This window comes from Neovison vison, chromosome 2 (assembly GCF_020171115.1).
Source record: "Neovison vison isolate M4711 chromosome 2, ASM_NN_V1, whole genome shotgun sequence".
Classification (NCBI taxonomy): Eukaryota; Metazoa; Chordata; class Mammalia; order Carnivora; family Mustelidae; genus Neogale; species Neogale vison.
This window is the reverse complement of record NC_058092.1, coordinates 43,040,986-43,068,463: the sequence shown is the minus strand read 5'-3', so window position 1 is coordinate 43,068,463 and position 27,478 is coordinate 43,040,986. Positions and strand designations below refer to the sequence as shown.

At 45.8% G+C, this 27,478-nt stretch overlaps 1 protein-coding gene across 1 annotated transcript; it reads right to left on the bottom strand.

The window, feature by feature from the left end:
- Nucleotides 1-1,018: 1,018 nt before the first annotated feature.
- Nucleotides 1,019-19,863, bottom strand: CPT2 (carnitine palmitoyltransferase 2). Its single transcript, XM_044238260.1, has 5 exons — nt 19,588-19,863; nt 9,593-9,673; nt 7,967-8,073; nt 2,614-3,918; nt 1,019-1,647 (listed from the first exon to the last, which is right to left on the bottom strand). Exons 1-5 carry the CDS (start codon nt 19,740-19,742, stop codon nt 1,316-1,318), a joined length of 1,980 nt encoding a protein of 659 aa, XP_044094195.1. The 5' UTR covers nt 19,743-19,863; the 3' UTR covers nt 1,019-1,315.
- Nucleotides 19,864-27,478: the final 7,615 nt, after the last annotated feature.

Below are 27,478 nucleotides of genomic sequence, written 5' to 3'. Positions count from 1 at the left end.
CCCCAGCGTCGTTCTGCAGCTGAGAGCATAAGGTAGGCACTAGTAGGAGCCAAGAGTGGGAGTGCAAGAAGCGAAGAACCCTGGCAGCTATACAGGCGGCGGGGCGGGGCCCCGGCTAGTGCTTCCGGGTGACGAACGCGCGCATGCGCAGCCAACATCTGGTTCAGGTTTCTTGAACAGGTTTTCTTGATCGTGCTTCACAGATGAGAACAACGTGATGGTCACGTGCACTGGCAGCTCTCAGATGTTCCGCTCTGATTAAACCATGGAATACAGGGAACCTGGTACCTGTTGGGTAGTCACTAAATGACTACTGAGTGAAGGACAGGTGGAGGCAACTTAGAAGACGTGCAGGTGGGTTTATGTGAACTGTAAGGGGAACTGAGATAATGCACTGCAAGTGCTTTGTGACTGGCTCGTATCAGAATTCAAATACCGATGTCCAGTAAGCCCCTGGGCGATCCACCATAAACACAGCTAAAATTAAACACAAACAAAAACCATTCCTTTTCAAAACGCAAGACAGAACAGAACCAAACACCCTTCCTTTCATGTTATAGCAGTGTTCAACAACAGACTGTTAACAAAAATTCTGTGTTCACTCAAAACCAGAGTTTTCAAGTCCGAAATGTAGAGTAGTCATGTGTACATTATGCCATAGATGGCAGGAAAGATTCAACTGAAAGATTCAGTGAAAGATTCACACCAATTATAAATCTTCATTTGGCTGGATAGTCAAATAGTACTCCCCAAATCCATAGGAATACCTTTTACTACTGCAGGACTATCAGAATCAAGCACCAGCACTTTCCAGAAAAATGAAGAGGATTTTTACAAAGGATGTCCCAGGAGAGAGAGAAGTTAATAGGGAGGATGAAACAGCACTTCCCACCTCACCCAAAAAGCCAGGAGCCAGTGGGAACTTAGTGTTACCTGAACTTACCGAACTTAATGTTAGAAAGTTCTTTGTGGGGATTAGGAAAGTAGGCTGAACAGCAACAGCAACTAAAAGGAACCATTGCCAAGCAACAATTAAATTTTATTTCTGTTTCAACAATAGATACACCTAAGTTATCCTTCCAAATCCCACCTCCTGATCAAATGCCCTTAAAATTGAAATCTCCCATTCTCTTTAGTTGTGATCTACCACTTGGCAATTACATGTTTAGCTTTAAAACTGTATTTTAAAGCTCAAGCCTTACAGCACTGGCTGCCTAGGCACCTCATGGTTAGTTTCCTTCATATACATAATAGCACCTTTAGGCCCCAATTTTTATGTCAATGAAGCGATGAAGGCTTTTCACCCATCCAGATGCTAAGTTTTGATGCATTTGCCATCTATGACATCAAATATGTCTTCTAAGGCCTTCTCTACACATTGGAGAAACTCCCGGGCATTGCGGCCTGGGTAGGAGGACACGTTGCAGCCTATCCAGTTGTCATGAACAGCATACCCAATGCCAAAGCCATCAGGGACCACAGGGGCAAAGCCACCGACGTTCACTGCTGGGCTGCTCAGGGTGCTCGTGGACAGGATGTTGTGGTTTATCTGCCCATATGCCGGGTCCAGGTAGAGCTCAGGGAGAGCAGTCCCCTTGGCTGCTGCCAGGTACCGCAGAGCAAATAAGTGTCGGTCAAAGCCCTGGCCTGTCAGAGACAAATATAGAAAACCAGAGTCTCAGAATCCCAGGATGGAAAGGGATCCTAGTAAAACTCCCCGCCTGTTGTCGGAGTCCCCTTCATAGCATCTTTGAGAGTAGAAGAAGGCTCTGTCTGCTTGTGTATGCACACATCCAACTCACTAACCTCTGCAGCTGAGCCTAAAATGAAAAGTATGATTTTTAAAAATTCTGAAACTGAATCAATTTAGTCAGTCAAAAAAAGAAAAAATACAAGAGAGCTATGGACTCAAAAACTAAAATAAAATCCAAAGTCTAAGTCTAGTGTAAAAGACAAGATTGAGTTGCTGGAACAAAATGGAAAGGGTTTTGAGGTTTCTAATCTCTTCTAATCTCAGCTTTACTGCTCACGTGTTGGATAATGTGGAGCCCATGGCCCGAGCTTCCTACCGACCAGAATGTCACAGAGATCTCTTTTCCTTCCAGGACTTTTGGCTGCAGGAAAAGACAGAATTATGTGACCTTCCAGGTCCTTTCCAGGTTTCAAATTTTACCACGGAGAGGCAAAGGAAGGATGACACTTGGATTTGGGAAGAACTTTTGAAATGGCTTCTTTCTAGGAAGCCAACACGTGCCAAGTGAGGCAAAGTAAGAGGGGCTATAGGCCTCGAAACCCTGACCTGTCAAAAGCAAGTCAGATGACCAACAAACAACAGAAAGAGAATCGTGTGTCACAGCTGAAAGGTGACTTTAAATGAGGATAAATTAAGATCCATTTCTCTATCCCTGTGTAGAAGTAAAGAATATTCTAATCCCTAATGGCTAATCTGGCCATTCAGACTGCTAGGGCAGAAAATAATCACCATCTAGGGGTTGGCAGACGGACTGAACTGGTGAAGTGGTGGAAATCAGACACAGAGGAGGATCTTACTGAGGACTACCCCAGAGCAGAGGGCAATGTGACCCAAGGGCAGTCTCCCCACCCCCAGCTCACCCATGGCGGCTTCTCTGGTCAGCTGGCCATGATACTTGGAGCACTCAGCCATCATCTGCTGAAGCTCACCAACGCTGTGCTGGGAGGGCTCCCTGACAAAGGCCTCAGAACACCTCTTCGTGAAGATGGAGGCTGGCCTAATGGTCTCGGTGCGGCCGTGCTTGAAGGCTGCGGTGCTGCAGGACTCGTAGGTGGCCACGGTCTGCCCATACTGCCGCAGGAAAGCCATCTGGAAGGCCAGCTGGGCTACCGAGTCAGGACTCAGCCTCTGCTTCTTTAAGAACTCCTTGCCCCCTCTGTGAAACTGGATGAAGTCGATGGTGAGGGTCTTCACAATGGCATCAAACCTCTCCTTCGCAGTGCTGATGCCAGTCTTGAGGGCATCACTCAGCTTGAAGGTAAGTTTCTGCACGGCCGCAGAGGAGTCAGTGCGGGCCGGCTGATTCTGTGGGCTGATGGCAGGGGCCTGAGTGCTGTCTTTAAACACTTCGTTCAAAAACCTCAGCACTGCCACCCCGTCGCCCCAAGCATGCTCGAAGTGCAAGGCGGCAGTGCCATCCTTGGCTATAATGAGGTTAAAGGACTTATCATACCAGCGGTTGGTGCCGTCACCGTGTAGCATGCTGTGAGACAAGTGAACAAGGCCCTCGATGGGGAAGTCATCTAGGCAGAGACAGAACACCGCGGAGTCCACTTTCCTCAGCGTCTCCTCATTGCCCTCACTCACCAGCTTCTGCCTGAGCTCTGCCCACACGTCTCGGTTCTCAGTGGTCAGATACGCCAGCGGAAACTCAGGGGCCGGGCTGTTGTCTGAGAGAATGTACTTCAGGTGAGCCTGGATTTCCGAGGCGCTCACGATGTTTCCATCATGATCCAGGACATCAAAAACATAGAAATGTCCTTTTCTTAGGACCAGGAGGTGCCTGGCCTTCTCATCAGTGACAAGTTCATCCCGAGTGCGTCTGGGTAAACGAGTTGAATTGAAAAGCCGAAAATACTGGGACATATCCAGGGGATATGCATTAACCAGGTAGGCCCCATACCAGGACAGGGAGGAAGGCACAAAGCGTATGAGTCTCTTGAAGGTATCTGTGTCACTTTTGGCAGGGTTCAAATGGAAAACCTCTGGCTCCAAAAGACCAGCCCTCAGAGTCTTCAGAAACCGGACGGCAGAAATAGTCATGTTCGTGGCCCTGGTGAGCTGGTCATTATACTCAGACTTTGGGTCAGGGTTGAATGCCATGAATGGATTGAAGTTCAAGACGATAGAGTCTCGAGCAGTTAGGTACATATCAAACCAGGGGTCTAAAAGATAAAAAAAAAATGTAAAAAGAGAACATCATAAGAAGTTAACACAGTCCCTAAAAATAAAATTTGAGAAAAGAAAAATAATCAAGCAGACGCAGAAAAACCTCAATCTCAGAGGGTGAAACTTCCTAATTATTTTTTTGATCTGCAGTAATTCATGACATATAAACGGGTCCACGCAGCATGTGGTCTTTTGCATGTGGCTTCTACCACTTACTATGTCTTTGATGTTCAGCCACGTGGTAGCACATATCAGTTCTTTGCTTTTTTGCATTGCTGAATAACACCCCATTACATGGACACACCATATTCTTTTTATCCATTCATCTGTTGGTAGACTTTGGGTTGTTTCCACTTCTTGGTTATTATGAATAATGCTGGTTTGTATGAGTTTTTGTGTGGATGGATGTTCTCAATTCTCTTGGGGAAACAAGTGGAATTGCTCGAACACATGGTAAGTCTAAGTTTAACCTTTTGAGAAACTGCCTGGTTGTTTTCCAAAGTGGCTGTACCATTTAGCACCAGCAGTGCACAAGGGTTCCAATTTCGCCACGTCCTCGGCAACATTTATTAGTGCTACTGTCTGTCCTTTTGATTGGAGCCATTCCTGTGGGTGTATCATTGTGGTTTGGCTTTGCATTTCCCTAGGCTTATCGCTTTTTCTTCCTCATTCTGTTTCCCTTCTTGACTCTTAAAGAAGTAAAGTAATACCTCACTTGCATTAATCTCGAACAGAATAGTTGTTCATTCCGACCCCATTTCCTTAGGTTTCTCTTGTTTCATCTCCTCTTGGGGCCAACATTCACATATGTGGGGGAGAGTATTCACCATCATTCTGTATACTCTTTACATTTGTGCCCTCACTCTTAAGAAATGTCCGAAAAGCAATTAGAAATAACAGTCAGTTCATGTGGATCATCTAAACTAGCCTTCTGCATTCCTGTGGAGTCTTTACCTGTAAAAACTCCAGAAGCAATGTTTTATCAGAAAATGTGTCTTCGGGGAAAGTTCCTTTGAGATTAGCAAGCATGGATAAAGTCTACAAATAAAAACCATCTCCCACTGGAGGAAATAATTTTCACATGTAAAACACTGGGGACAGGATTAATGGACACACATTTATCTGTTATTCATTTGTTGGTCTACTCATTCCATTTCATTGCTTGAGAACATGCTGTGCCAGGCCCTGCCCAGCCTAGGGGATAGAGAGAAGAGGACCAGGACTCTGATTTGGATGAACTCTGGTGAAGGACACCAACAGAATTAAAACAACATGATGTAACACAATGAAATGGTAAGAGAAAAGGTATTGGGGTAAGATCCATTTGATGAAAGAAGACATGAATTTATGTCTCTGATCCCTCCAGTAAAAGAATTTTAAAGAGCTATAAGGCAAAGAGAATGAAAGAGAATACTGGCTGTCGGAAAGCATTGAGACAACTGGTAATGACTAAGGCAGACTCAAGAACACCAAGCCTGAGCCAGTGGCCGAGAATGTCAGGAGATAACATGATGTACAAAGAAGAACCTCAGGAATTGGTTGAAAGGCTATTTAATTAGACCCCCACTCCCACTCCCCAGATTCCCTTCCTGCACCAGTAGAAGACTTAAATTTTCATCTCTGGAGAAAGTACAACTGGGGGACAGAAGTCACAGCTGAAATAGCAAGCCCTCTTCCTCTACCCTACTCCTTCAACAGTAGCAACTGGCAGTTAAATGGAAAAGCCTTTCCTGGGAGTCTGATGCAGAAACATTAACATTAGGGGCCCTCCAAAGAAACGGTGTAGCCAGGTCCCATTACAGTGAAGCTGGGGCGGCCTGGCTCCACCCTCATCCATAGAGCTTCCAAAAGCTTTTTAATATCTCACTCAAATCCAAGGCATCAGAGAAGGAATGCGAAGGATCTGAAGAAAGAAAAGAGGGCAAAACAAACAGGAAAGAATAAAGCACCTTGGAGACAGACTATGAAGGAATATAAGAGCGTAAAAAAACTTCCCTCGGCACCTGGGTGGCTCAGTGGGTTAACGCCTCTGCCTTCGGGCTCAGGTCATGATCCCAGGGTCCTAGGATCAAGCCCCGTGTCGGGCTCTCTGCTCCACAGGGAGCCTACTCACCCCCTCCCCGCCTGCCTCTCTGCCTACTTGTAATCTCTGTCAAATAAATAAAATCTTTTAAAAAGGGGAAAAAAAAAAACTTCCCCTGGGGTGCTTGGGTGGCTCAGTGGGTTAAGGCCTCTGCCTTCGGCTCAGGTCATGATCCCGGGGTCTGAGGATCAAGCCCAGCATCAGGCTCTCTGCTCTGCAGGGAGCCTGTTTCCTCCCCTCTCTCTGCCTGATTCTCTGCCTACTTGTGATCTCTGTCTGTCAAATAAATAAATAAAATCTTAAAAAAAAATTTAAAAAAAACCTTCCCCTATAACTTATTAAGCACATAGAAAACTAAACAAAAGAAAGCATAAAATAATTATTAACTTCAGGGGAAACAAGTTCATACAGGAACAGGAAAAACAATTTCAATAGGCTCCACGGCTCAGCTGACGATAGTGTTTATATGGTCCTAATAGTGTAAACACTAAGTATGGAGCAAACCAAAATGACAAGTGAGCTGTGATCATCACAGAACGAGACCTGTGCATGTACGCGTGTGCACGTGGCAGGGAGAGGACAGACTGCCTGATTCTAGTCTTCCACAGTGAGACGTCAGAGATAACGCCTCCAACTGAACAAGCGAAGACGCAGTGGTTCAGGCATGGGATTTGGGGGCAGGTCAGAAGAGGGAGCAGCTGAAAGTGAGGAGTGGGAAACCAGGGGAGGGTCAGGAACTTGCTATTTTTCCAGACCAGCCTGGTAGAACTCTTTGATTCTTTAAACTATGGGCATGTGTAACCTTATTAAAATAGAGGCGCCTGGGTGGCTCAGTCAGATGGGTGTCTGCCTTCAGTTCAGGTCATGATATCAGGGTCCTGGGATTGAGCCCTTCATTGGGGTCACTGCTCCATGGTGAGCCTTCTTCTCCCTCTCCCTTTGTCTGCTGCTCCCCCTGCTTGTGTGCTCTCTCCATCAAATAAATAAGTAAAGTATCTTTAAAAAAAATAAACAAAATACACAGTAAATTAAAAGAAGTGCTGTGGGACCAACCAGCTCTGAATGGAGAGGGAGGAGGACTGAAAGTTTTCCTGGAAAAATCATCCCACCTGGGTGGGGTTTTTTTTCTTTTCTTTTTAAAATTGAGATGCAGCTAACATAAAACATGTTACAACTTTCAGGTATACAACCCAATGATTTGTTATCTTCATATATTGTACAATGATCAGCATGATAGGTCTAGTTAACATCCGTCATCATAGAGTCACAAAATTGTCTTTTCCTGTGATGACAGTTTTTAAGACCTATACTCTTAGCGACTTTCAAATATACTACAGCCACAATGCTGTATATTCTACCCCATGACTTCCTTCTTTTCTAACTGGAAGTTTGTACCTTTTGACCTCTTTCACCCAATTTGTTCCCCATGCCCCCCAACCCTTGCCAGCATCTATGGCAACCACATACTTGGGTCTTAAAGAATTTGTTAGGCTAAAAAATGGTAGAGGGAACAACATGGACAAAGACACAGAAGAATGAAAGACTAAAGGGTTGAGGGAACGGTGAGCTGTCAAAGAGTTTTGTCAGGCATAAGAGTATCAGGGTAATATAAGAGATGAGGCTGGAAAGGGCAGTTATGCCAGACTGAGAAGGATCCAGGGCGACACATACATGGCACAGGACTTAATCCTGCATCCTTTTCATGGAACCAGTGATTAGGCTCTGCCTGGGTCCTACCTGCAGAGAAGGTGAAACACTGCTCCTGAGGGCAAACTTCAGGTGAGATCTTAGTGGAGGAGGAGTTCCCTCGGCCTTGAAGTTTACCTCAGAAAGAGCAGGTGCATTCTACTGGTGGGCTGGTCTCACCAAAAATATTCTGAGACCAAACCAGGAGAAGAGATGCCCTCCTGTCCACCGTGGAGGGCTCAGGGACTAGCACGCCCGCAGCCCAGTGCACCTACCGGAAATGTAGCTCGTGTGTCTATTCCGCTTGTCCCGAGCGACCAGCTGCTTGTGCAGCTCCTTCCCAATCCCGTTCTCAAAACTCTTGCAGTGCTGTTCTGTTTTCCTGAAATGTTCACAAAAAGACAGGATAAATCCATGGCAGGGAATACATGATTTCTAGACTCATGGCCAAGAACACTTACACTAAGACTTGGGTCCCGGGCAGCATACGCCTAGAACCTAGGACTGAGATCAGAAAGGCCCTCTGATCAGAAGAACAGCAATCAATCCAAAACAGATAAATTTAGGACATCTTCTTAAAATGACTGATTGGGACGATCAATCAACATCTCATAAAACAATGTGTTATCTAGAAGGCAGCTTGGCATGAGGAAAAGGAGATGGGCCTTAGAATCCAGAAGAGCTGAGTCTTAATTTTAGCATTGTCACCATCAAACTATGTGACCCTGAACATGATACTCCATCTCTGAGTTGTGGTTTCTTTATGTGTAAAACAGGGATAATATACCACCTTATAAGGATAAAAAATACTTTTAAAGCTAAGGACTCAGGATAGTTTGAAACATAATACTTAGTAACCGGTAGCTATTAAATCATTACCATGTCAAGAGAAGCTTCAAGTGACTAATATAGAATATTTAAAAGCAAAGGACTAGAGGACTAGATCATGAACAATCCATCTATATTTTCCAACATTGCCTAGGGAAGTATGTGATCCCAATAACTATGCCACTTATTTGTACAAAACCTTCCAATATGGAACACGTGAACTACACCGGGATATAAAAGCTTAACACAACCCACTTTTGACAATATCCAATACTACTGTCCAATTCTAAGCTGAATTAGTTTCCTAGGACTTCCATAACACCAATAAACTGCACGGCTTAAGACAACAGAAATTTATTCTTGCATAGTTCTTGAAAGTACAAAGCCAAGGTGTTAACAGGACCATATTCTCCTTCAAGACCCTAGAGGAGACCCTGTTCTCTTTGTTTCTGGTGTTACCAGCTGTCCTTAGCATTCCTTAGTTTACGGATACAGTCCAATCTGCCTCCGCCATCAATGGCCATGTCTGTGTCTCTTCTCTTCTCATAAGGACACTAGTTATACCAGATTAAGACCCATCCTACTCCAGTATGACCTTACCTTAAATAATTACATGTGCAGTGATCCTATTTCCAAATAAAGTCATATACACGGTTCCAAGAAGGGAATGAATCTGCAGGGCATACTATCCGATGCAGTGCACATGCTCACCAAGCAAACTTCTGGCCTGCCATATGCTCTCCTCAATGAACTCCCTACCAAGAGCACATGTCCTCTGCTGATGACCAGGGCCAGCCTGCCTCCAGGTCCACCTGACAAGATACAGTACAAAGTTGGCATTCTGGCTTAGAAACCATTGCCTGTTGTGTCTGGTCAAAGAGAATCTCACTCCAGGGTCTGCTCAGTCATTCCAGAGCAAAAACCCATTTCTTGAACTTGAAAAGGTCAGGACTAGGTCCCAGGGCCTGGAGACCCGACTAAATCACAGACACTCCTTGAAGCTTGGCCCACTAGCACTTGCTAGCCTCTCTTGAACCACCCAACCACAGTCATCTGGGGGTCTCAGCATTTACCTGAACTGGTCATCATCTAAGAGAGGCTTCTGCGCACAGAGGTATCTCTTCATGGTGTCTTCAAGCTTGGGAATAGGCAGCCTGGGAAGAAAATAAGTTAAGTGTAAGGGTGACAATATGTGGAAGAAGTCACTAAGCTTCATAAACCAAACTAATAAATAATTACTGGATAATTAATTTCCTTCCCCAAAAATAAAAAATGGGAAGCCACAGGCCAATCAGAATAGGATTTACTAATACAAATATCAATGGTAACTTTTTTTAAGTAAAATAAGAACTTTTTAATGTCTTCATGATGGATTTTACAAGCAAAATATTCAAATAGATTCAAAATGGGGAAGTAGAAGCTGCCCGAAGCATTCTTGTTTCCTGCTCACAAGTATGATACCTCTGCTAAGCCTGTCCTGGCACGGATTTTAATTCTACTTGAAGTTTGAAACTGCATTCTTCTCCCCCAAGATGAAAAAAGAAAGTTCTCTTTTTAAATTTTCTTAGGCATTTTATGACAGAGAATCATACAGAAATGAAACATAGGTCTGTCCAAGGGCCAGCCAAATATGGGACCCACCATCAAGCCAAACCCACTCACCAAGAGTCCTACTCGGAGAACCAGATTTTCCCGTTTGCTTCCTTACTCATCATTCTCTACCACCGCATTCCCAACCACAGCGATGGTGACGAGTTACTGGTCCACAGCAAGATGAAAACACATGGACAGCCTAGTGAGCTGTACTTGCTTTTTCATGTCAGTAATTTTACTGAACAATAAATCCTGTTGTACCAAAACATACTCATAGTTGCCAAGTTAGCACTGCCAACTTAAAATTAAGACTGATATAGTCAAAATATCTAAATATGGCAGCCATTTCGGGAAACTGGAAAGTTATCCATAAAATATACTTTAAAACCTCACTATAAGATATACTATGATTCTTCAGTTTATTTTTCAATGCATGTTTATCAAAAACAGGATGTCAAAAATAATCTGCATTATTTTTTTTAAAGATTTTATTTATTTATTTGACAGAGAAAGATCACAAGTAGGCAGAGAGGCAGGCAGAGAGAGAGAGAGGAGGAAGCAGACTCCCTGCCGAGCAGAGAGCCTGATGTGGGACTCGATCCCAGGACCCTGAGATCATGACCTGAGCCGAAGGCAGCGGCTTAACCCACTGAGCCACCCAGGCGCCCAATAATCTGCATTATTTACAGCCAATATGGACTTGGGCTGCACTGAGTAACCACTCACAACATTTTAACATGGTCGAGTATTGCTCTTATATTCATGGACTTACACAGCAAATCCCAAATACTACCTCAGCTACCTCATAATTATGAAGTTACCTACTTACCTTTCTCAACACTTTTACACAATAGAGACAGTCATGAAAGTGGGAAAAGCACGTTTTCAGGATGATTATTTATTTTGGGGTTCTTAATACAACAGAAACTGAATTTTCTCCATGGAACTAAATTAAGGAAGTATGGATAAAAGAAGTATAAACTTTTTATCATGGATACCAGTTTTTTGTAAGTCACATGTTTTCTATATAAAATTTTTTTAAAAGATTTTATTTATTGGGGCACCCAGGTGGCTCAGTCAGTTAAGAGTCTGCCTTCAGCTCAGGTCATGATCCCAGGGTCCTGGGATGAAGCCCCGCATTGGGCTCCCTGCTCCCTGCTCAGTGGGAAGCCTACTTCTCCCTTTTCCACTCCCTCTGCTTGTGCTCTCTCTCTCTCTTTCAAATAAATAAATAAAATCTTTTTTAAAAAGAGGACTTTATTTATTTATTTGAGAGAGAGTGAATGAGAGGGAGAAAGAGAAAGAATCTGAAGCAGACTCCCTACTGAGCACCGAGCCCCAAGGTGGGACTTGATCCCATAATCTCGAGATCATGACCTGAGCCGAAACCAAAAATTGGACACATAACCAACTGAGCCACTCAGACATCCCTCTATATAAATCTTTTTTAAAAAGATAAAGAATATGCCAAATTTAGCAGGTTTTCATTTTTGCCTTGTATAAAATGACTTCAGTGTAAATGCCAAATAGCAATACCGAACACATCACTGGATTACCTAGTTCTTTGGCAGATGACGGCCATGGTTATGAGTTACTGGTTCATGGTGGTCCTTTATTTTAAGAAATAACAATATTCTCCCCCATAATTTTAGTGATTTATCAAACGCAAAAAGTGTGAGAACTACTGGCACAATAGAGAGAGACTGCGATGGAGTCTCAGGCTTAACTCCCAACTCTACCACATCATTTCTAGTTAGAGGGTTATAGGTGGCAAATTTCTTGATGTCCTAGGCAGGAGATGGAGAGAGGAACTGCCTCACAGAGACATCTGAAATCCTACCTATCAAGTTCCAGCTCCATCTAGCACAAGTTCATCACCAACATGTCTAGCATATGGAAAGGTGAAGTTCACAGCCTTTGGAATCCCACAGATCTGCATTTGCACCCGGGACTGTCACTTACTATTCATGTGATCTCAGGCAAATTTCTTACCACTTTGCCACCTTCTTTCTCCATTTGTGAAATATTAGCTCACTGTGCTACTAGGGGATCAAACTGAAGTAATATCCAGAACTTGGCGATGTGTTATCTATTTCCTTCCGTCAGCTCAGCGACTTCCAGTTTGGCCCTGACTAGCTATTATTCTTCCCTAGCCATTCCCCCTAGATCTTTTATGTAATTTTAAAGTTTCTTATTAAAGGTTTTATTTATTTATTTATTAGAGAGAGAGAGAATGAGCAGTGGGGAGGGGCAGAGGGAGAGAGAGAACGGGGGGGAGGGGGAAACAGGCTCCCCACTGAGCAGGAAGCCCAATGTGGGGCTCAATCCCAGGACCCCAAGATCATGACCTGAGCCAAAGGCAGATGCTTAACCAACTGAGCCACCCAGGAGCCTCTGTTTTTTAAGTTTTTTAAATTTTTATTTAAGTAATCTTTCCACCCAACATGGGGCTTGAACTCATGACCCCGAGATCAAGGGTCACATGCTCTTCCAACTGAACCAGCCCAGTGCCCCTCCACTAGATTTCAGAACCCCCATTCCATTCTGAATAAACTACCCTATTTCTATAACTTCCTTAGGACTTCTACCTCCTCAGCTTTCTTAAAATCTAACTATTCTGAAAATACCATTTGCTTTCAGATTTCTCTCCCAAAAAAGCCACTCCTCAGCTTCCAAGGCGGCCCAGGACCTTCCTGCTCTCACCACCTGCCATCAGCATTAAACAGGCCTCTTTCCTCTCCAAGCCAATTGCACCATCTCCTCCCCATCCTCATCTCTTTGCTGCTCCAAGGGGCGGTGGATTAGTAATCCAGCTCTCACGTGGGCAGGGGGGTGAAGCGCTGGTTTGTAGAATTTACCAATTTCTAGACATCTCCCACCAGGCCAAATTCAAGGTACCAACATGATGTCACTGAACGCGGAGCTGGGAAGAACCGCAGAGCTGGCTCTCGTGACTACGGTGACACACACAGGGGAGCTCGCCACTTACCAAGATCCTTCCTCAAAACCTCTTCTCCGACCTCCACCGGCACATGGGCTGACAGAGAATAGGCACTAATCACTCCTTCCTTGCCCCTACTCCCCATCCCTGATTCTGCTCTATCACATTTAATGGATTATGTGTTATGACCCTCTCCCCCACCAGACAGCCAACTGTGAGGTCCTGAAGGACATCAAAGATGGAGTTAGAAATTATTCTCTCTTCTGCCCTGTTGGTTTCTTTCATCATCTTCTTCTGAGTCTCTTTTCCCTCATTATGTCCTTTTGCCCTAAAAGTGCATGTTTTCTCAAGACTGGGTCCTCTGCCCTCTCCTGACTGTACACTCTGTCAGTGAGCCCCTCTGCTCTGATACTTTCAACTCTGACACTTCCATAGGCTCCTCTAAGCAGGGACTGAGGGAGAAAATGCAAGGAACGCAAGGGAGCGTGACCCTGCCAAAGGCAGAGCCCACTCTGTCTAGGGACAGGGAAACCTCGAAGCCAGACAAACCTGAGTTTAGTTATAAACAAGTCACTTTTCAGAAATTAAATCAGTGGTTACTAGGGGTGGGAGGGGGGATGGGGAGTGACTGCTACTGTGCAGTCACTGTGTAGGTGGTCTTTTTCTGGGGGGAGGGTGCAGAAGGGAATGAATGAACTAGACAGTGGTGATAGTCCCACAACTCTGTGATTATACAAAAAAAATTTCTGAATTTTTATACTTTTAAAAAGTGAACAGTATCTCGATAAAGCTGTTAAAAATTTTTTTAAGAAGTTCATCTCTAGGGGCACCTGGGTGGCTCAGTGGGTAAAGCCTCTGCCTTCGGCACAGGTCGTGGTCTCGGGGTCCTGGGATCAAGCCTCGCATCGGGCTCTTTGCTCAGCAGAGAGCCTGCTTCTCCCTCTCTCTGCTTGCCTCTCTGTTTACTTGTGATCTCTCTCTGTCAAATAAATAAATGAAATCTTTAAAAAAAAAAAAAGTTCATCTCTAGTGATCAGTTTTGTCTTCAGTAAGTTGAAGGAACTCAAAGAGGGGGGTCTCCAAGGCCCCTCCACAATTCTGTGGCTGCAGCCTCAGGAGTCACGTGGCTCCGCCCCCTGGCGAGCCCGCACAACTGCATGGTGGGTTTATCATGCTTCTTCTTTCCCAGCTCCGTGACTTTGGGCACACCATCCTCTATGTAATTGTCCTCATCTATAAAATGGGGATAATATTAATATGTACCTCCTAAGATTCTGTGCAGATTAAATGAGGCAATTCATGTCACTACCTTAGAACAGTGCCTGACACACAGTAAGCAGTCAATAAATACTACATTTTATTAACTACTCAGGACTCAAGTCTTATAGATCCCAACTCTGCCACTAGACTGTTGATATCCCCAGGGAACTAGCACATTGCCCCTGCCTAGCATGGCATCTCACCATTTCTGTTGTTCTGCCTGCCCGCCATGTGTTCTCTCTTCTTCTGGTAACAGCGCTCCTTCCTACTCAAGTCCCTTTGATTCACATGGAGCTGACCTACCAACCGACCCTGGAGTGGGCTTACAGCGTACTGGTTCAGACCGGGAAGAACCCATAAAACAAAATTACAGGATTTTTTTTTTTTTTAACTGTTAGGAAGGGGAAATCCCTACGAGCTGAGGTCACTAAGAGGCTAGGGTGTAAACTATGTTGTAAGTGGTGGCTGCCATTTTGTCACCATAAGGAGACAGCCTGCCTAAGAATGAAATCACAGCAATGCAAAGGGTTGAATGGAAAGGCCAAAGAGTCTTGATGACATCATTTGAGCCCTTAACTCAGCCTGGATTTTTCAGGTCTGTGAGTCCCTCTCTTCTGGTTTGCTTAAGTCAATGTAAGCGGGGTTTCTATAACTTGTTACCCAAAAGGCCAGTTACTGCTTTTCAGTAAGTGCCCCCTTACAATCAACACTGATTCACTAATCTTTAGAAATCAAGTTGCGAGGTCACCCCTTGTGTCCCTACAGTTCTGGAAAGAACACCAAAAGTGGCTCCCCATGCCCACGTACACCTGCAGTCCCTCGTGCTCCCTGCAATGTAAGGCACCAGATGCCTTGAAGTGGGTAGAGATGGGGCCCTGAGAGAGGCCTGGCAGGCCCCGCTGAACCACATGGGTTCCGTTTCCCCACCTGCCATCTAGAGAATCCCCATCTGAACGTGAACTGCTATAGAGACAGAAGAAAAGAACAATGCTAAACAGCCTTTTGTATTTATACACAATCTAGTTATCATTGAGATAAGGCCTATCTATCTTAAGGAGGAGCCGCTGGGGCCCTGTTATCCTCCACACTCCGGAAATTCTGGCCTCCCCAGCCTCCCATTTGAATTCTGCCCATTCTGTCTGGAACACCAATTATCATCTAAAGTGATTAGGGTTAAAAGACAAAAACAGACTGACATTTATTGTGAATCAACTATAGGCCTAAAATGGTGACTGATATTTTTTTAAAAGACACAATGGGTCGCCCCCAATCATGATCCCATCACAAGCACGCATGTGCACGCGCACACACATACACCCAGCCAATTCTAATAACTTAGGGCCCAAATGGTGATTCTTTACTTTGAGTTGGACCCTCCAGAAACTTCCCAACATTTCTGAACATGCCATGTATTTTCAGGCCTCTGTTCCTGGGCATGAGCTGCTCTACCCTTCCTTCACTCCTCTCATTTAGGGATCTTCAAAGTCCTCAAATGCCACCTCCTCTGTGAAGCTTCCCTGGCTCGCACAGGCACTGTCACCCTGACCTGCACACAGACATAACACAGTAACTGTCACCAAGCATATCCCATACCTGCAAACACATTCCTGATGCAGCTACAGTTCTCGTGAATATCAACTGAGTACTTGTCACTAAGTGCCAGATGTGTACTAAGTGCTTCATATCAGGGCATTTAATTCTAACAATCCTGAGAGAAAAGTAATATTATCATCCCAGTGTTTAGGTTAGAGGACCTGCTCATAGCCATGCAGCTAGTCTGAAGTGGAGTTGGATTAAAAATCAGATCTGACTCCTGACTCATGATCTTGTGGAAAACTGAAAGGACTGGAGCCATTTTAAAATAGAGTTGGAGCAGTCACTGTAGAGAAACTGCCTTACTTGCTCTTGTTTGAACTGGCCAGAAACCTGGACAAAATGGCAACTGTCTTTGAGCAATTGTTTGAGAAGTCAACGGAAGAACAGACACCCTGATCATAAGACTGGTGGTTACGGACTGTCTAGAAAAAAAAAAAAAAAAAAGTCAGCAGTTAATGTATAACCGGGAGTAGTTTGACTTATAAACATGCATAGAAAAAAATTTCCCCCCTTTTATTCAACTCATGTAATGTAACTCAACTTTTATTCAACTCATGTAATTGCCCCTTTCTCTTCCTCATAAGAACTTGTTGCTTTCACCCTACAGGTGGGAACCCTATTTGGGTATTTACTTGAATTTGTGCTCCCCACATGGTGATTCTTTGATCCCAAATAAATGTTGATTTGCTTCCCGTTATAGCTCTTTCTTTTCAGGATGACAAGCTTAACCATCATGAAATGCTACTTCCCATTTATCACATTTTATCTTTACCTGTTTATCTGTCAAATCTTCCCCACTGAGTGGTGTGCTCCTCACCATGACCAATTTGGTCTCTAAATCCACACCAATAGGGGCACCTGAGTGACTCAGTGGGTTAAGCCTCTGCCTTCGGCTCAGGTCATGGTCTCATGGTCCTGGGATCGAGCCCCGCCTCAGGCTCTCTGCTCAGCGGGGAGCCTGCTTCTCCTTCTCTCTCTGCCTGCCTCTCTGCCTACTTGTGATCTCTGTCTGTCAAATAAATAAAACTTTAAAAAATAAATAAATAAAAATAAATCCACACCAATAAATGTTTCTCAAATTAATAATGTGAATGAGTGGGTCAGGCTGGCCCACCCTTTGTCCCCCCAGGACTTGCAGTTTTATATTCTGAGGTTAACTCTTCAGTGTATATAAATATGGCCCTTAAAAATAATACCTAACTGAACTATACACCTAAAAACAGTTGAAATGCTAAATTTTATATTATGCATATTTGAACACACTAAAAAGGAGCAAAGAAAAAATCGTTAACACTTAAAAAGTAAATAAATGACCATGCAAGGGTACATAGATGAAAGTGGCCAAAGGGAAACAGGGATGGGATGCCTGGGTGGCTCACTTGGTTAAGCATCTGTCTTGGGCTCAGGTCATGATCCCAGGGTCCTGGATCGAGTTCTTCATCAGGCTCCCTGCTCACCGGAGAGCCTGTTTCTCCCTCTGCCACTTCCCCCAGCTCTTGCTCTCTTTTCCTCACTCTCAAATAAATAAAATCTTAAAAAAAAAAAAAAAAAAGGCAGCAGTGATATGACAGGAACAGGAAGAGGGAGGGAAGGAGATCCAGTTGAACTACCACAAAGAGACTAGCCATTCCCAGGAAAACTAATTAGAAGAGTTCCCTATTTTTGGCATCTTACCTCACTCTGTGCTCTCAATAGCCCTATGAAATGTGTGTTTCATTCCCATGCCGGTAAGAACTGTAGCTGAAAGAAGTTATTGCCTGAAATTGCTAAGTATCACATCTAGACTCTGAAAACAAGTTCTACCAGACTTTAAAGCCAGGGTTTTTTCACCAAGCAGAACATCAAAATGAATGCCAAAGTTAATACATTTCACCTGTCCAGAACCGAGATAAAAGGAATCTCATCTTATCTAACCACCAGTTTACAGCTAAGGTAATGGAGGCCTGGTGGTCCTTGTTCCAAGTTAAACACGGGTGATGAGTCAGTACTACTGTTCGTAGCACAATTCCTACAGCCTTTTGTTGTCACAGATTGGAGGAAATGATCTTGTGTATTACTCCCAGCTTACTGATTCTAAAATGGAGAAAATCCCTCTGATCTTAAACCCGAGTGGAGTGAAGGCCTGCCAGAAGGTCAAATGCTCCTGGGCTTGGCAAGTGAAGACAGGTTCTGTCATTCCTCACCTTTCCCCCACATACAGGCTCGCTCAGCTCACCCGTAGGCTGTTAAGGAGACTTCGCCCACAGGCATAAAGGCATAAGGGCAACTTTTTTTCCTCCCTTTCTCCTGCCAAATTGAAGCAGTGGGGTTGGAGCTAGATAATCTCATTTTTGTCCACGTTAGATGTCTGCACGCCGTTATTTCAGAAGTGTCACCTCAGATGCTATTTCTGAGGGTGGGGGTGGGCAAAGATGACTGTGGGTTACACTGCTGCTGGATGTGGAGAAAACAGCAACCTAGTAGCTGAGGTGACCCCTATGATACAAAAGCCCCGGCCTCCAGTCCCTGGACTGGGAGATCCCTGGTGGCAGTTTGGTGAGAAAGGAAGTGAGAAGGGTCTTTGAGGCAATTTTGGGACTTGGCACCAGGAACTAACTGGTCAGTGAGCAGAGAAGTTAAAGTCTGGTTTTAGAGCGTAAATGAATTTCAGGAAATCTCTAACTTTGGAAAAGGAGCCCAGGTAGGCTCAGATTAAGGCTGGCAGTTCAAAGACTAGGAAAACTTAAAGTCGACTTAAAGAAAATACCAGGTGGGAAAAAAAAGAAAATACCGCATGAGGGAAAAAGAGAGGATGATTTATTGGGACTATTTTCCCAACAGAGGAGACTCCCGGGGAAGTGTTAGAAGGAGCCAGTAGCTCAGGTGAGGATGAACACAGAAAAATTGGGGGAGGGGGGGGTTTCTGGATCTAAGCTGAATTAGAGTTTGGGAGGGGCACTGAGGGTGGTGTCTAGAATTCTGTGAGGGGGTTGAAGCTGCAGAAGTTAATTGTGGGTTGGGGAGGATATATTAGGGAGAGAAACCTTGTCAGTAGTTGAGGAAGGTTTGGAAGGGGTGAAAGGCCCTCAGGTGAAAACAGGACTTGGAGTGCTGAGGCCGGAGGAGGGTAAGGTGAGCCCTTGAGGAGTGTGCTGGGTGAGCCCGTGGGCTGCTAAAAGAGCAGAGTACTGGAGGCAAGGTGAGTGGAGCTGAGCAACAGGCCTGAAGAAGGTGGGAGTGCTGGGAAAAGTTGAGGGAGGGTAACTACTGTGTATCAGGAATTGGCCTGTCTATATTCTGGGCAAAGAGGAGGGGCAGTCATTAAAGTACTTCAGGGGACACGCTAGCTGGAGGGGTAAGGGTGGTGCTGGACATATGCAGGGTGAGCACTTTTCAGGAAGAACTGTGAGGGACTCCTCGGTATCTGGATGGGAGTTGGGTCACTGGAGAGAATCTGAAAAGGGCTCCAGACGGAGAATCTGAGCGAGAAATGGGGCGTTCTGGAAGGGAATGCAAACGTTCTGAGGTTCCTGTGTCAGGAGATTCTCAAAGTGACAGGGTTTCCAGATTCTGAGTTGTAACAGCGTCCCAGGTTAAGTGTTTGGGGGGTGGGAGCGGGTTCAGCACGAGTCGTGAGTGACTGGTGTGAAGGCTGGGGCCGATCCCAGCGGGCGGCGGGGACCGGGAGGCCGGGCTCACCTGGGCAGGCTGTCCTGGAAGTGCATAGTGGGCACGATGCTGCGCTGCAGGTACTCGCGGGACCCCGAGCCTGAGCTAAGGGGCCGACACAGGGATCCCGGGCCAACTGCAGGGCCCCGGGGCCAGGCGCGCAGCAGCAGCAGGCGGGCCACCATCGTCCCGGGAGGCTGAGGCGGCGAGAAGGCGGGGGGATGGGACTTGGCGGGGACAGAGACGAAGCCGCCACACACTTTGTCCCCAGGTCGCTGCGTCAGGAACTCCACTCCCGCTCGCGGCGGTCCCCCGAGCCACTTCCGGCCCCTGGCCCCGCCCACGGGTGGGCGCGCCCGCCGCCGGCCCCGCCCCGCGGCTTGCCGGGTCCAGCCCCGCTCCGGGCAGGGAGCGTCACCGCCTCTTCCTCCGCAGGTCTTCCTGCGGGTCATCCTTCAGCTCCCAGGACGGCGGGAAGCGGAGCTTCCAAGCCACTCCCTTCTTCTGTTTCAGCGCAAGACAGAAACTGGAGCTGAAGGAAAAGAAAGGAAGGAGAAAGAAACGAAGGAAAAAAGAATCTGACAAACCTAAATTTAATCTACGGTCTGTCCCAAGGAGATTGTGGGCACGTTTTTTAAACCCCTGTTTCATCGCCTAAGAAATAGAGGTTTGTGATGGATCATTCAACGTACCTTTCACCATCCTAGATATGAAATGAGGAAATTTGGTATGTGCCGTGCCTGGCATGTGAGCGGTAGATGGTGATTGGGCTGTTGTTACTAGTGACCCCTGACGTTCGCCCTGTGGAAGATCCCTGACCTACCACGGTTCACAGCCCACCTGCCCTGCGTCTGCTATTGTGGAGGCCAAGAAAAACAAGGCTGTACCCACCTCGAGCCTAGCCCTGACATAAGTACAGCCATCTTGGCAAAGCGGAGGCTGGCACCTTGCACCCCCCCCCTCCACCTGCTCCCCTCCCCTGGGTAGTATGTGTGACATTCCTCGGCCATCCCTGGCTGCCCTGGGGGAAAAGCAAATAGTTAACTTGCAGAGATCACAATCCTGCAAGACAGGAGTCTCCCTCGGTTTACCAATGTCCCAGAGATTTACAACAAAGAAGCTATCTTAACAATAGTACAATTTCCAGAGGCAAATAACTCAGTTCCTCAAGCCCTAAATAAAGTTAAATTTCTTCTAAACCTAAATCTCACAAGAACACTTGATAGGAGAAATGTGAAACTTTATCTCTAAACCTCCAAGATAGTGTCAGTGATCATTCCCAAGCATATGACCCACTGATATTATACATCTAAATGGTCTCACAGGAAGATTTTTGTTATTGGTAATGAATAACCTTTTCCCCAGACAACAGCGAGCCCCTCAGGGTCCTGGAGACCTCGCATCCAAAATTCCTTAGAGACTTACATCATCCATAACCCCTACTCTGCCTTTAAAAACTCTGACTGTAATCCGGCTCGGCGTCCAAGTCCCTACTCTGCTGTGTCAGGTATACTTCGGCCCAAGCTTAAGCTTGTCAAATAAACCCTCATGTGATTGCATCGGTGCTTGGCTCCTTGGTGGTGTCTCAGACGCGAAAACTTGGGCATAACAGCTATTAGAGGAAATGTGTGCAGGAGCCAGAAACCATGGAGTCGCCTGCCCAGTCATCTGTTCTGTGCAGAACGCTCCTTTTAAACAGGCTCTCTTCTGCTCGAACATGCTTTCTAAGCTTGAATACTTCCAAAGGCAGGAAGCTCTGCCGCTGGTTCTAGGGAGACTTCTGGGCTCTGTGGACTACATGAAGCTACCTGTCACCACCAATCACCTCTGAGTTTCCTTCCAACTCTGACTCTAAGATTATAGGACTGGTGATGCCTGTGTGGCTCAGTCGGTTAAGCATCTGCTTGGGGCTCAGGTCGTGATCCCTGGGTCCTGGAATCAAGCCATGCATGGGGCTCCCTCCTCACCGGGGAGCCTGCTTCTCCCTCTCACTCCACCCTTGCCCCCTGCTTGGGCTTGCTCTCTCTCGTGTTCTCTGTCGCTCGCTCTCTCTCTCTCTCTCAAATAAATAAATAAATAAATATGTTTAAAAAATAAAAAGATTATAGGACTGGAACAGAGATCTGTTGTCCCTCACCCATCACAAAACAAATAACCCTATTACACTCCAATCCCTGCTCTCAGTGGCAGCTGAACTATTAGGTAGGCTCTGTTCCCATTCCACAGGAGGAGGAGTATCAAAAGACATAAAACCAGGGTGCCTGGGTGGCTCAGTCAGTTGGATGGCTGCCTTTGGCTCAGGTCATGATCTCAGGGTCCTGGGATCAAGTCCTGCATTGGGCTCCGACTCAGTGGGGAGTTTGCTTCTCCTCCCTCTGACTGCTGCTCCCCCTGCTGTACTTTCTCTGTCAAATAAATAAATAAAATCTTAAAAAAAAAAAAAAAAAAGACATAAAACCACGTTGGCTGGCTTGAGGTACAGAATTCCATTGTGGGAACTTGGATTTTCTTACTTTTTGCTCTCGCAGTCATGGCCCTGTGTGTCTGAGGTAGCTGAGCATGTTTGGTCTGTCCCACAGCCGGCTCAGCAGTGGCAGAAGCTGGAGCACATCAGAAAGAGCACTGGACTGGAAGTCAAAAGACCTGAGCTTTTGTCTCAGCTCTGTCTTTAACTTAGTTAGGTGCCCCTCGTTGAACAGAAAGATCACCAACCACCTCTGACACTCACTTGGTGGTGACTACAAATCCTACAGAACTGAACATAAAACTCAAAAATACTGAATATCCAAGCCTCCTTCCCTGAGGGGAGAAGAGACAAAGCTGACCCAAACCTAAAACACTGGTACTATTTGCCTACAGTGTATAGAGCCAGAGAGAGAATATCAAATTTTTTCTTAGAAAGATCATTCCAGGGTGCCTGGGTGGCTCAGTGGGTTAAAGCCTCTGCCTTCAGCTCAGGTCATGATCTCAGGGTCCTGGGATGGAGTCCCGCATTGGGCTCTCTGCTCAGCAGGGAGTCTGCTTCCCCCTCTCTCTCTGTCTGGCTCTCTGCCTACTTGTGATATCTCTCTCTCTCTCTCTGTCAAATAAATAAATAAAATCTTAAAAAAAAAAAAATCATTCCACCAGGCATGCCTGGTGGCTTGCCTGGGTGGCTCAGTCAGTTAAACTTTCGACTCTTGATCTCAGCTCAGGTCTTGATCTCAGGGTTGTGAGTTCAAGCCCTGTACTGGGCTCCACACTGGGCATGGAGTCTACTTAAATAATAATAATAATAATAATAATAAAAATCATTCCACCAAATCCAGACAGTTTTCAAAGCCTTGAAACCTGAAGCAATCATTAGGAGCTATGTAGAGCTAAGGGGATCAGTGGGCCCAGCAGAAGAGCAGAGGCTTCCTTCTAGAGACAGAGGGTCAAGGAAGGGTGGGCATCCAATATAACAGCTCAAAAGCCTTCCGTAGGTGTGTAGCTGATAGGAATAAATCTAACCGCTCACACCAGTGGCCAAGGCCTTCTAATTCTGTCCCTCACCTGCTTTTCCAGTTCCCACTGTAGGGTTGAAGGCAGGCCACCCCAAGACGGGCCACTCTGACATGAAAATTATTTTGAGCTGAAAGCACCAAGACCTTGCAGGCTCAGGGATGCCTGGGTGGCTCAGTGGGTTAAGCGGCTGCCTTCGGCTTAGGTCATGTTCCCAGGGTCCTGGGACTGAGTCTCACATCAAGCTCCCCGCTCAGCAGGGAGTCAGCTTCTCCCTCTCCCGCTGCCTGCTGCTTCATCTGCTTGTGTGCTCTCTGTCAAAAAATTAAATTAAAAAAAATTTTTTAAATTTATCTGACAGATCACAAGTAGGCAGAGAGGCAGGCAGAGAGAGAGGAAGGAAAGCAGGCTCACTGCTGAGCAGAGAGACCGATGGGGGGCTCGATCCCAGGACCCCAAGATCATGACCCGAGCCGAAAGCAGACACTTTAACCTACTGAGCCACCCAGGCGCCCCAATAAAATTTTTTTAAAAGACCCTGCAGGCTCAAGAGAAACTTTCGCCCCTCCTATAACTATGTAGAAGAATCTAAATTAGCAGTTTTTCCCAGGATGAGGGTTATTAGCAGAGAGATTTTATCTGAGTGATCCACCTGCGTTACAGAACATACATCTAATTTACCAAACATCTGCTTTTCTTCTTATTGGCCTGTGAATTGTGTTCCTTTCCTCTGAAGTCCAAGACTCTTATCCTACTTCTCCTTAGTTCAGGATGCTTCTGATACGTACCTGATAGTTGTTTCACATTATGTGACATGAGGCAGTTCAGGTATATACCTCATTTTACCTGACTGTCCTTGGGGTATCCATGTCTGTATGGATTCCTATTAGATCTGATTTTCCCCTGTTACTCTGTCTCATGTCAATTTGATTCTTAGTCCAACTAGAAAGACCCTTGAAAGGGAGAGGAATTCTTTCTCCTCAAGCCCGTCATGTCACCCCAGGGATCTTATGCCCTAGTAACATCGAACCACTCTGCATTCCCAGCCTTGTCCTTACTCGGTGCCTTTTGTTTAGCTGTGCTTCCGTCAAGGATGCTCTTTCCATGCATCTCTGCCTAATATACCCCAACATCCTCCAAATCCCACTTCCAAACCCACAACCTCTAGGAAGACTTCCTCAGTCCTCATTGCTCCTCTTTCTCACAAGAACACATCCCTCCCTTCACTGCACATTCACCCTCCTTTATTGTCGTGTATGTAAACCCTAACTAGGTTATGACTAATCTCATTATAGTGCATCTCCCCCCAAAACTTTGAGGTCCTCTAAGATAAGGCTCTTGCTTTTATTAATGCACCCAGGTGCCTATCACAAGGCCTGTCATGGATGGTTGCTTTCCTTCTTTTTTCTTTGGGATGGCCTTGGTGCCCGGTTCACATTAAGGGTAACCATGAGCTGGAAGACTAGAAACATCAGCTTCGGCTATGTAAAGGTCAAGAAAGCTTCTCTGCTTTTCTCTGCTTAGAGAAAAATCCTAAAGACTACACTGTTTGTATTGAAGTAATCCCAGAGTTCTGCTCTGCTTCAAATTAACATGAAACAGCAGAACATGGTGGTCAAGTTAAAATGGTTTTTTGGGGATCTGTGTGCGTGTGTGTGTGTGTGTGTGAGAGAGAGAGAGAGAGAGAGAGAGAGAGAGTATGTGTGCGTGTGGGGGGAGAGAGAGAGGGAGAGAGAGAGAATCTTTTTTTTTTTTTAAAGATTTTATTTATTTATTTGACAGGCAGAGATCACAAGCAGGCAGAGAGGCAGGCAGAGAGAGAGGAGGAAGCAGGCTCCCTGCTGAGCAGAGAGCCCGATGCCCAGCTCGATCCCAGGACCCTGGGATCATGACCTGAGCCGAAGGCAGAGGCTTTAACCTACTGAGCTACCCAGGCGCCCTGAGAGAGAGAATCTTAAGCAGACTCTGCACTGACCACAGAGCCCAGCACGGGGCTTGATCCAAGGATCCTGAGATCATGATCTGAGCCAAAATCAAGAGTCAGATGCTTAACGAACTGAGCCACACTGACGACCTTTAAAGTAATATTCTCATTCAAAATCAAAGTTCTTAAGGACAATGAACTTTAAAGAAACATCAGAAGATTTCACATCTGGGTGAAAAGAGATCTAGGTATTTAAAGACATGGCAGGAGGGGTCCCTGGGGGGCTCAGTCAGTTAGGTGTCTGCTTTCTGCTCAGGTCATGATCCCAGGGTCCTGGGATTGAGTCCTGCACTGGGCACTGTGCTCAGTGGGGAACATACTTCTCCCTCTGCCTGCCGCTCCCCCTGCTTGTGCTCTCTATCTTTCTCTCTGACAAATAAACAAAATCTGAAAGAAAGGAAGGAAGGAAGAAGGAAAGAAAAAGAAATAAATGACAGGAACTAGTACCTGGACTTGGCCTGTCAGCCCTATGTTCTTCGGCTCTACTGGCTCTTACTTGGACCAAATATTGCTTAAAATAGGGAAACTCATAAGCCAGGCTTCAAAATTGACTTAGTGTCGGGGCGCCTGGGTGGCTCAGTGGGTTAAGCCTCTGCCTTCAGCTCGGGTCATGATCTCTGGGTCCTGGGATCGAGCTGGGCATCGGGCTCTCTGCTCAGCAGGGAGCTTGCTTCCTCCTCTCTCTCTGCCTGCCTCTCTGCCTGCTTGTGATCTCTGCCTGTCAAATAAATAAAATCTTAAAAAAAAAATTGACTTAGTGCAGTTTGTTGTAATGAACCCCAAACCTTTAAAGAGAAACAATATGTGAAAAAGTATTTAAATATAAAAACTGGAAGTACAAAAAATGTGTTCCCTGCCCCATTGTGATGGTTGGTTATATGCATCAACTTGAATGGGTTATGGGGTGCTCAGGTAGGTGGCAAAACATTACTTCGGGTGTGTCTGAAAGGGTGTTTCTGGAAGAGATTAGCATTTGAATCAATAGATTGAGTAAAGAAGATTGCCCTCACCAATGCAGGGGGCATCCTTCAATCCACTGAGGGTCTGGATAGAACAAACAGGTGGAGGAAGGGTCTCTGCTTGAACTGGACATCCATCTTCTGCCTAAGAACATCAATATCCCTGGTTCTCGGGCCTTCAGGTTTGGACTGGAGCTACCTCACCAGCTTTCCTGGACTTCTAGCTTGCAGACAGACCTCTCAGCCTCCATCATCTCATGAGCCAATCCCTCATAATAGATCTCTTTCTGTTTATCTCTATATATTCTATTGCTTCTGTTTCTCTAGAGAACCCTGACCAATACACTCATTAAAAGACCTTTTAAACTCATGTGTGGATACACTAGATATTTGATAAAACCAATGAGTGAGGAATTCATGGTATGTGAAAAAAAATCTGCCCTTTCAACTTATAACTAAGCTAACACTCACTTTTTGAAGCATTGCCCAGATCTGATGTGAAATATTGGGGTTTGGGAGCAAATGGTCAAGAAAGAATTCTTGGGGCATCTTCAGTGCAAAAAGGTGGTTTTATTAAAGCACGGGGACAGGACCTATAGGCAGAAAGAGGGGCACTGGCGTTGTGAGGAGTGACTGATTACATACTTCTAAGTTGGGAGGGGGTTAGGGATAGTGTAAGTCTCTAAGGAATCTGGAAGCAAGGTTTCCACGACCTTGAGGGGCTAGCCGTTGTTAGAAAAAGGTCATTTACTATCTAGTAAAACCTTAGTCCTGAGACCCTTCAGATGTGTACCAATGGGGCATATGCCTGGGGGATGATTGCTAACATACATCTTGGGGTGGGGGGAGGAGATAAAGGAAGTTTCCAGAGGGATTTTTACAGGATCCTGGAGGTTGGGCTAATGTCAAGCTAAAGTTGCCTTTTGCCTCAGTAATGTGTTAACATGGAGGCAGCTGAGCTCTCTGAGAAAGGTCACTCTGCCTGTCTCTGGGACTTGTGAATGGGCAGTAAGGTATAAAAAAGTTTAATTCTTTTTCTTTTGCCTTTCTTCTCCACATCAGAACTACCAGAGGAAAAGAACAGAGGGCCAGAGCATAAAGGTCTCACAAGGTCCAGGTAATTTGCAAGGTGCCCCTTTTGAGGGGGTCCAGAGGACTGAGTTCAAGCATCTCAGACACGGGTTCTGGTCATCCGAGCTGGAAGGCCTCTAGGTCCCTGGTTACAAGGACGCACTGGAGAAGGGGCTGTGAAGGGGCCTGAGCAGGGCCAGGGTGAGGTGGAAACTGCACCCACAGCTGAGCACGCCTTCTAAGGGAGACTTCCCCTCTCTGAACCCCATGGCAATAGAGTCCTGACTTCTGGGGCAGTCCTGCGTGCATTCTTCTTCCAAAGTGTGGAAGGCGAGGCTTACCTCCAGCCGCTTCCCAATGTGTCCATTTTCCCCTGTAGACTTCTCTGGTAGGAGCAGGCCTCTCTGCCCATAGCCACAGGTCA

Coding starts and splice junctions, on each gene's coding strand:
- CPT2 (XM_044238260.1), bottom strand. CDS start 19,742: ATGGTGGCCCGCCTGCTGCTGCTGCGCGCCTGGCCCCGGGGCCCTGCA. Junction 3,919..7,966: donor ACACACGAGCTACATTTCCG/GTAGGTGCACTG, acceptor TTTATCTTTTAG/ACCCCTGGTTTGATATGTAC. Junction 1,648..2,613: donor GACCAGAGAAGCCGCCATGG/GTGAGCTGGGGG, acceptor TGTCTCTGACAG/GCCAGGGCTTTGACCGACAC.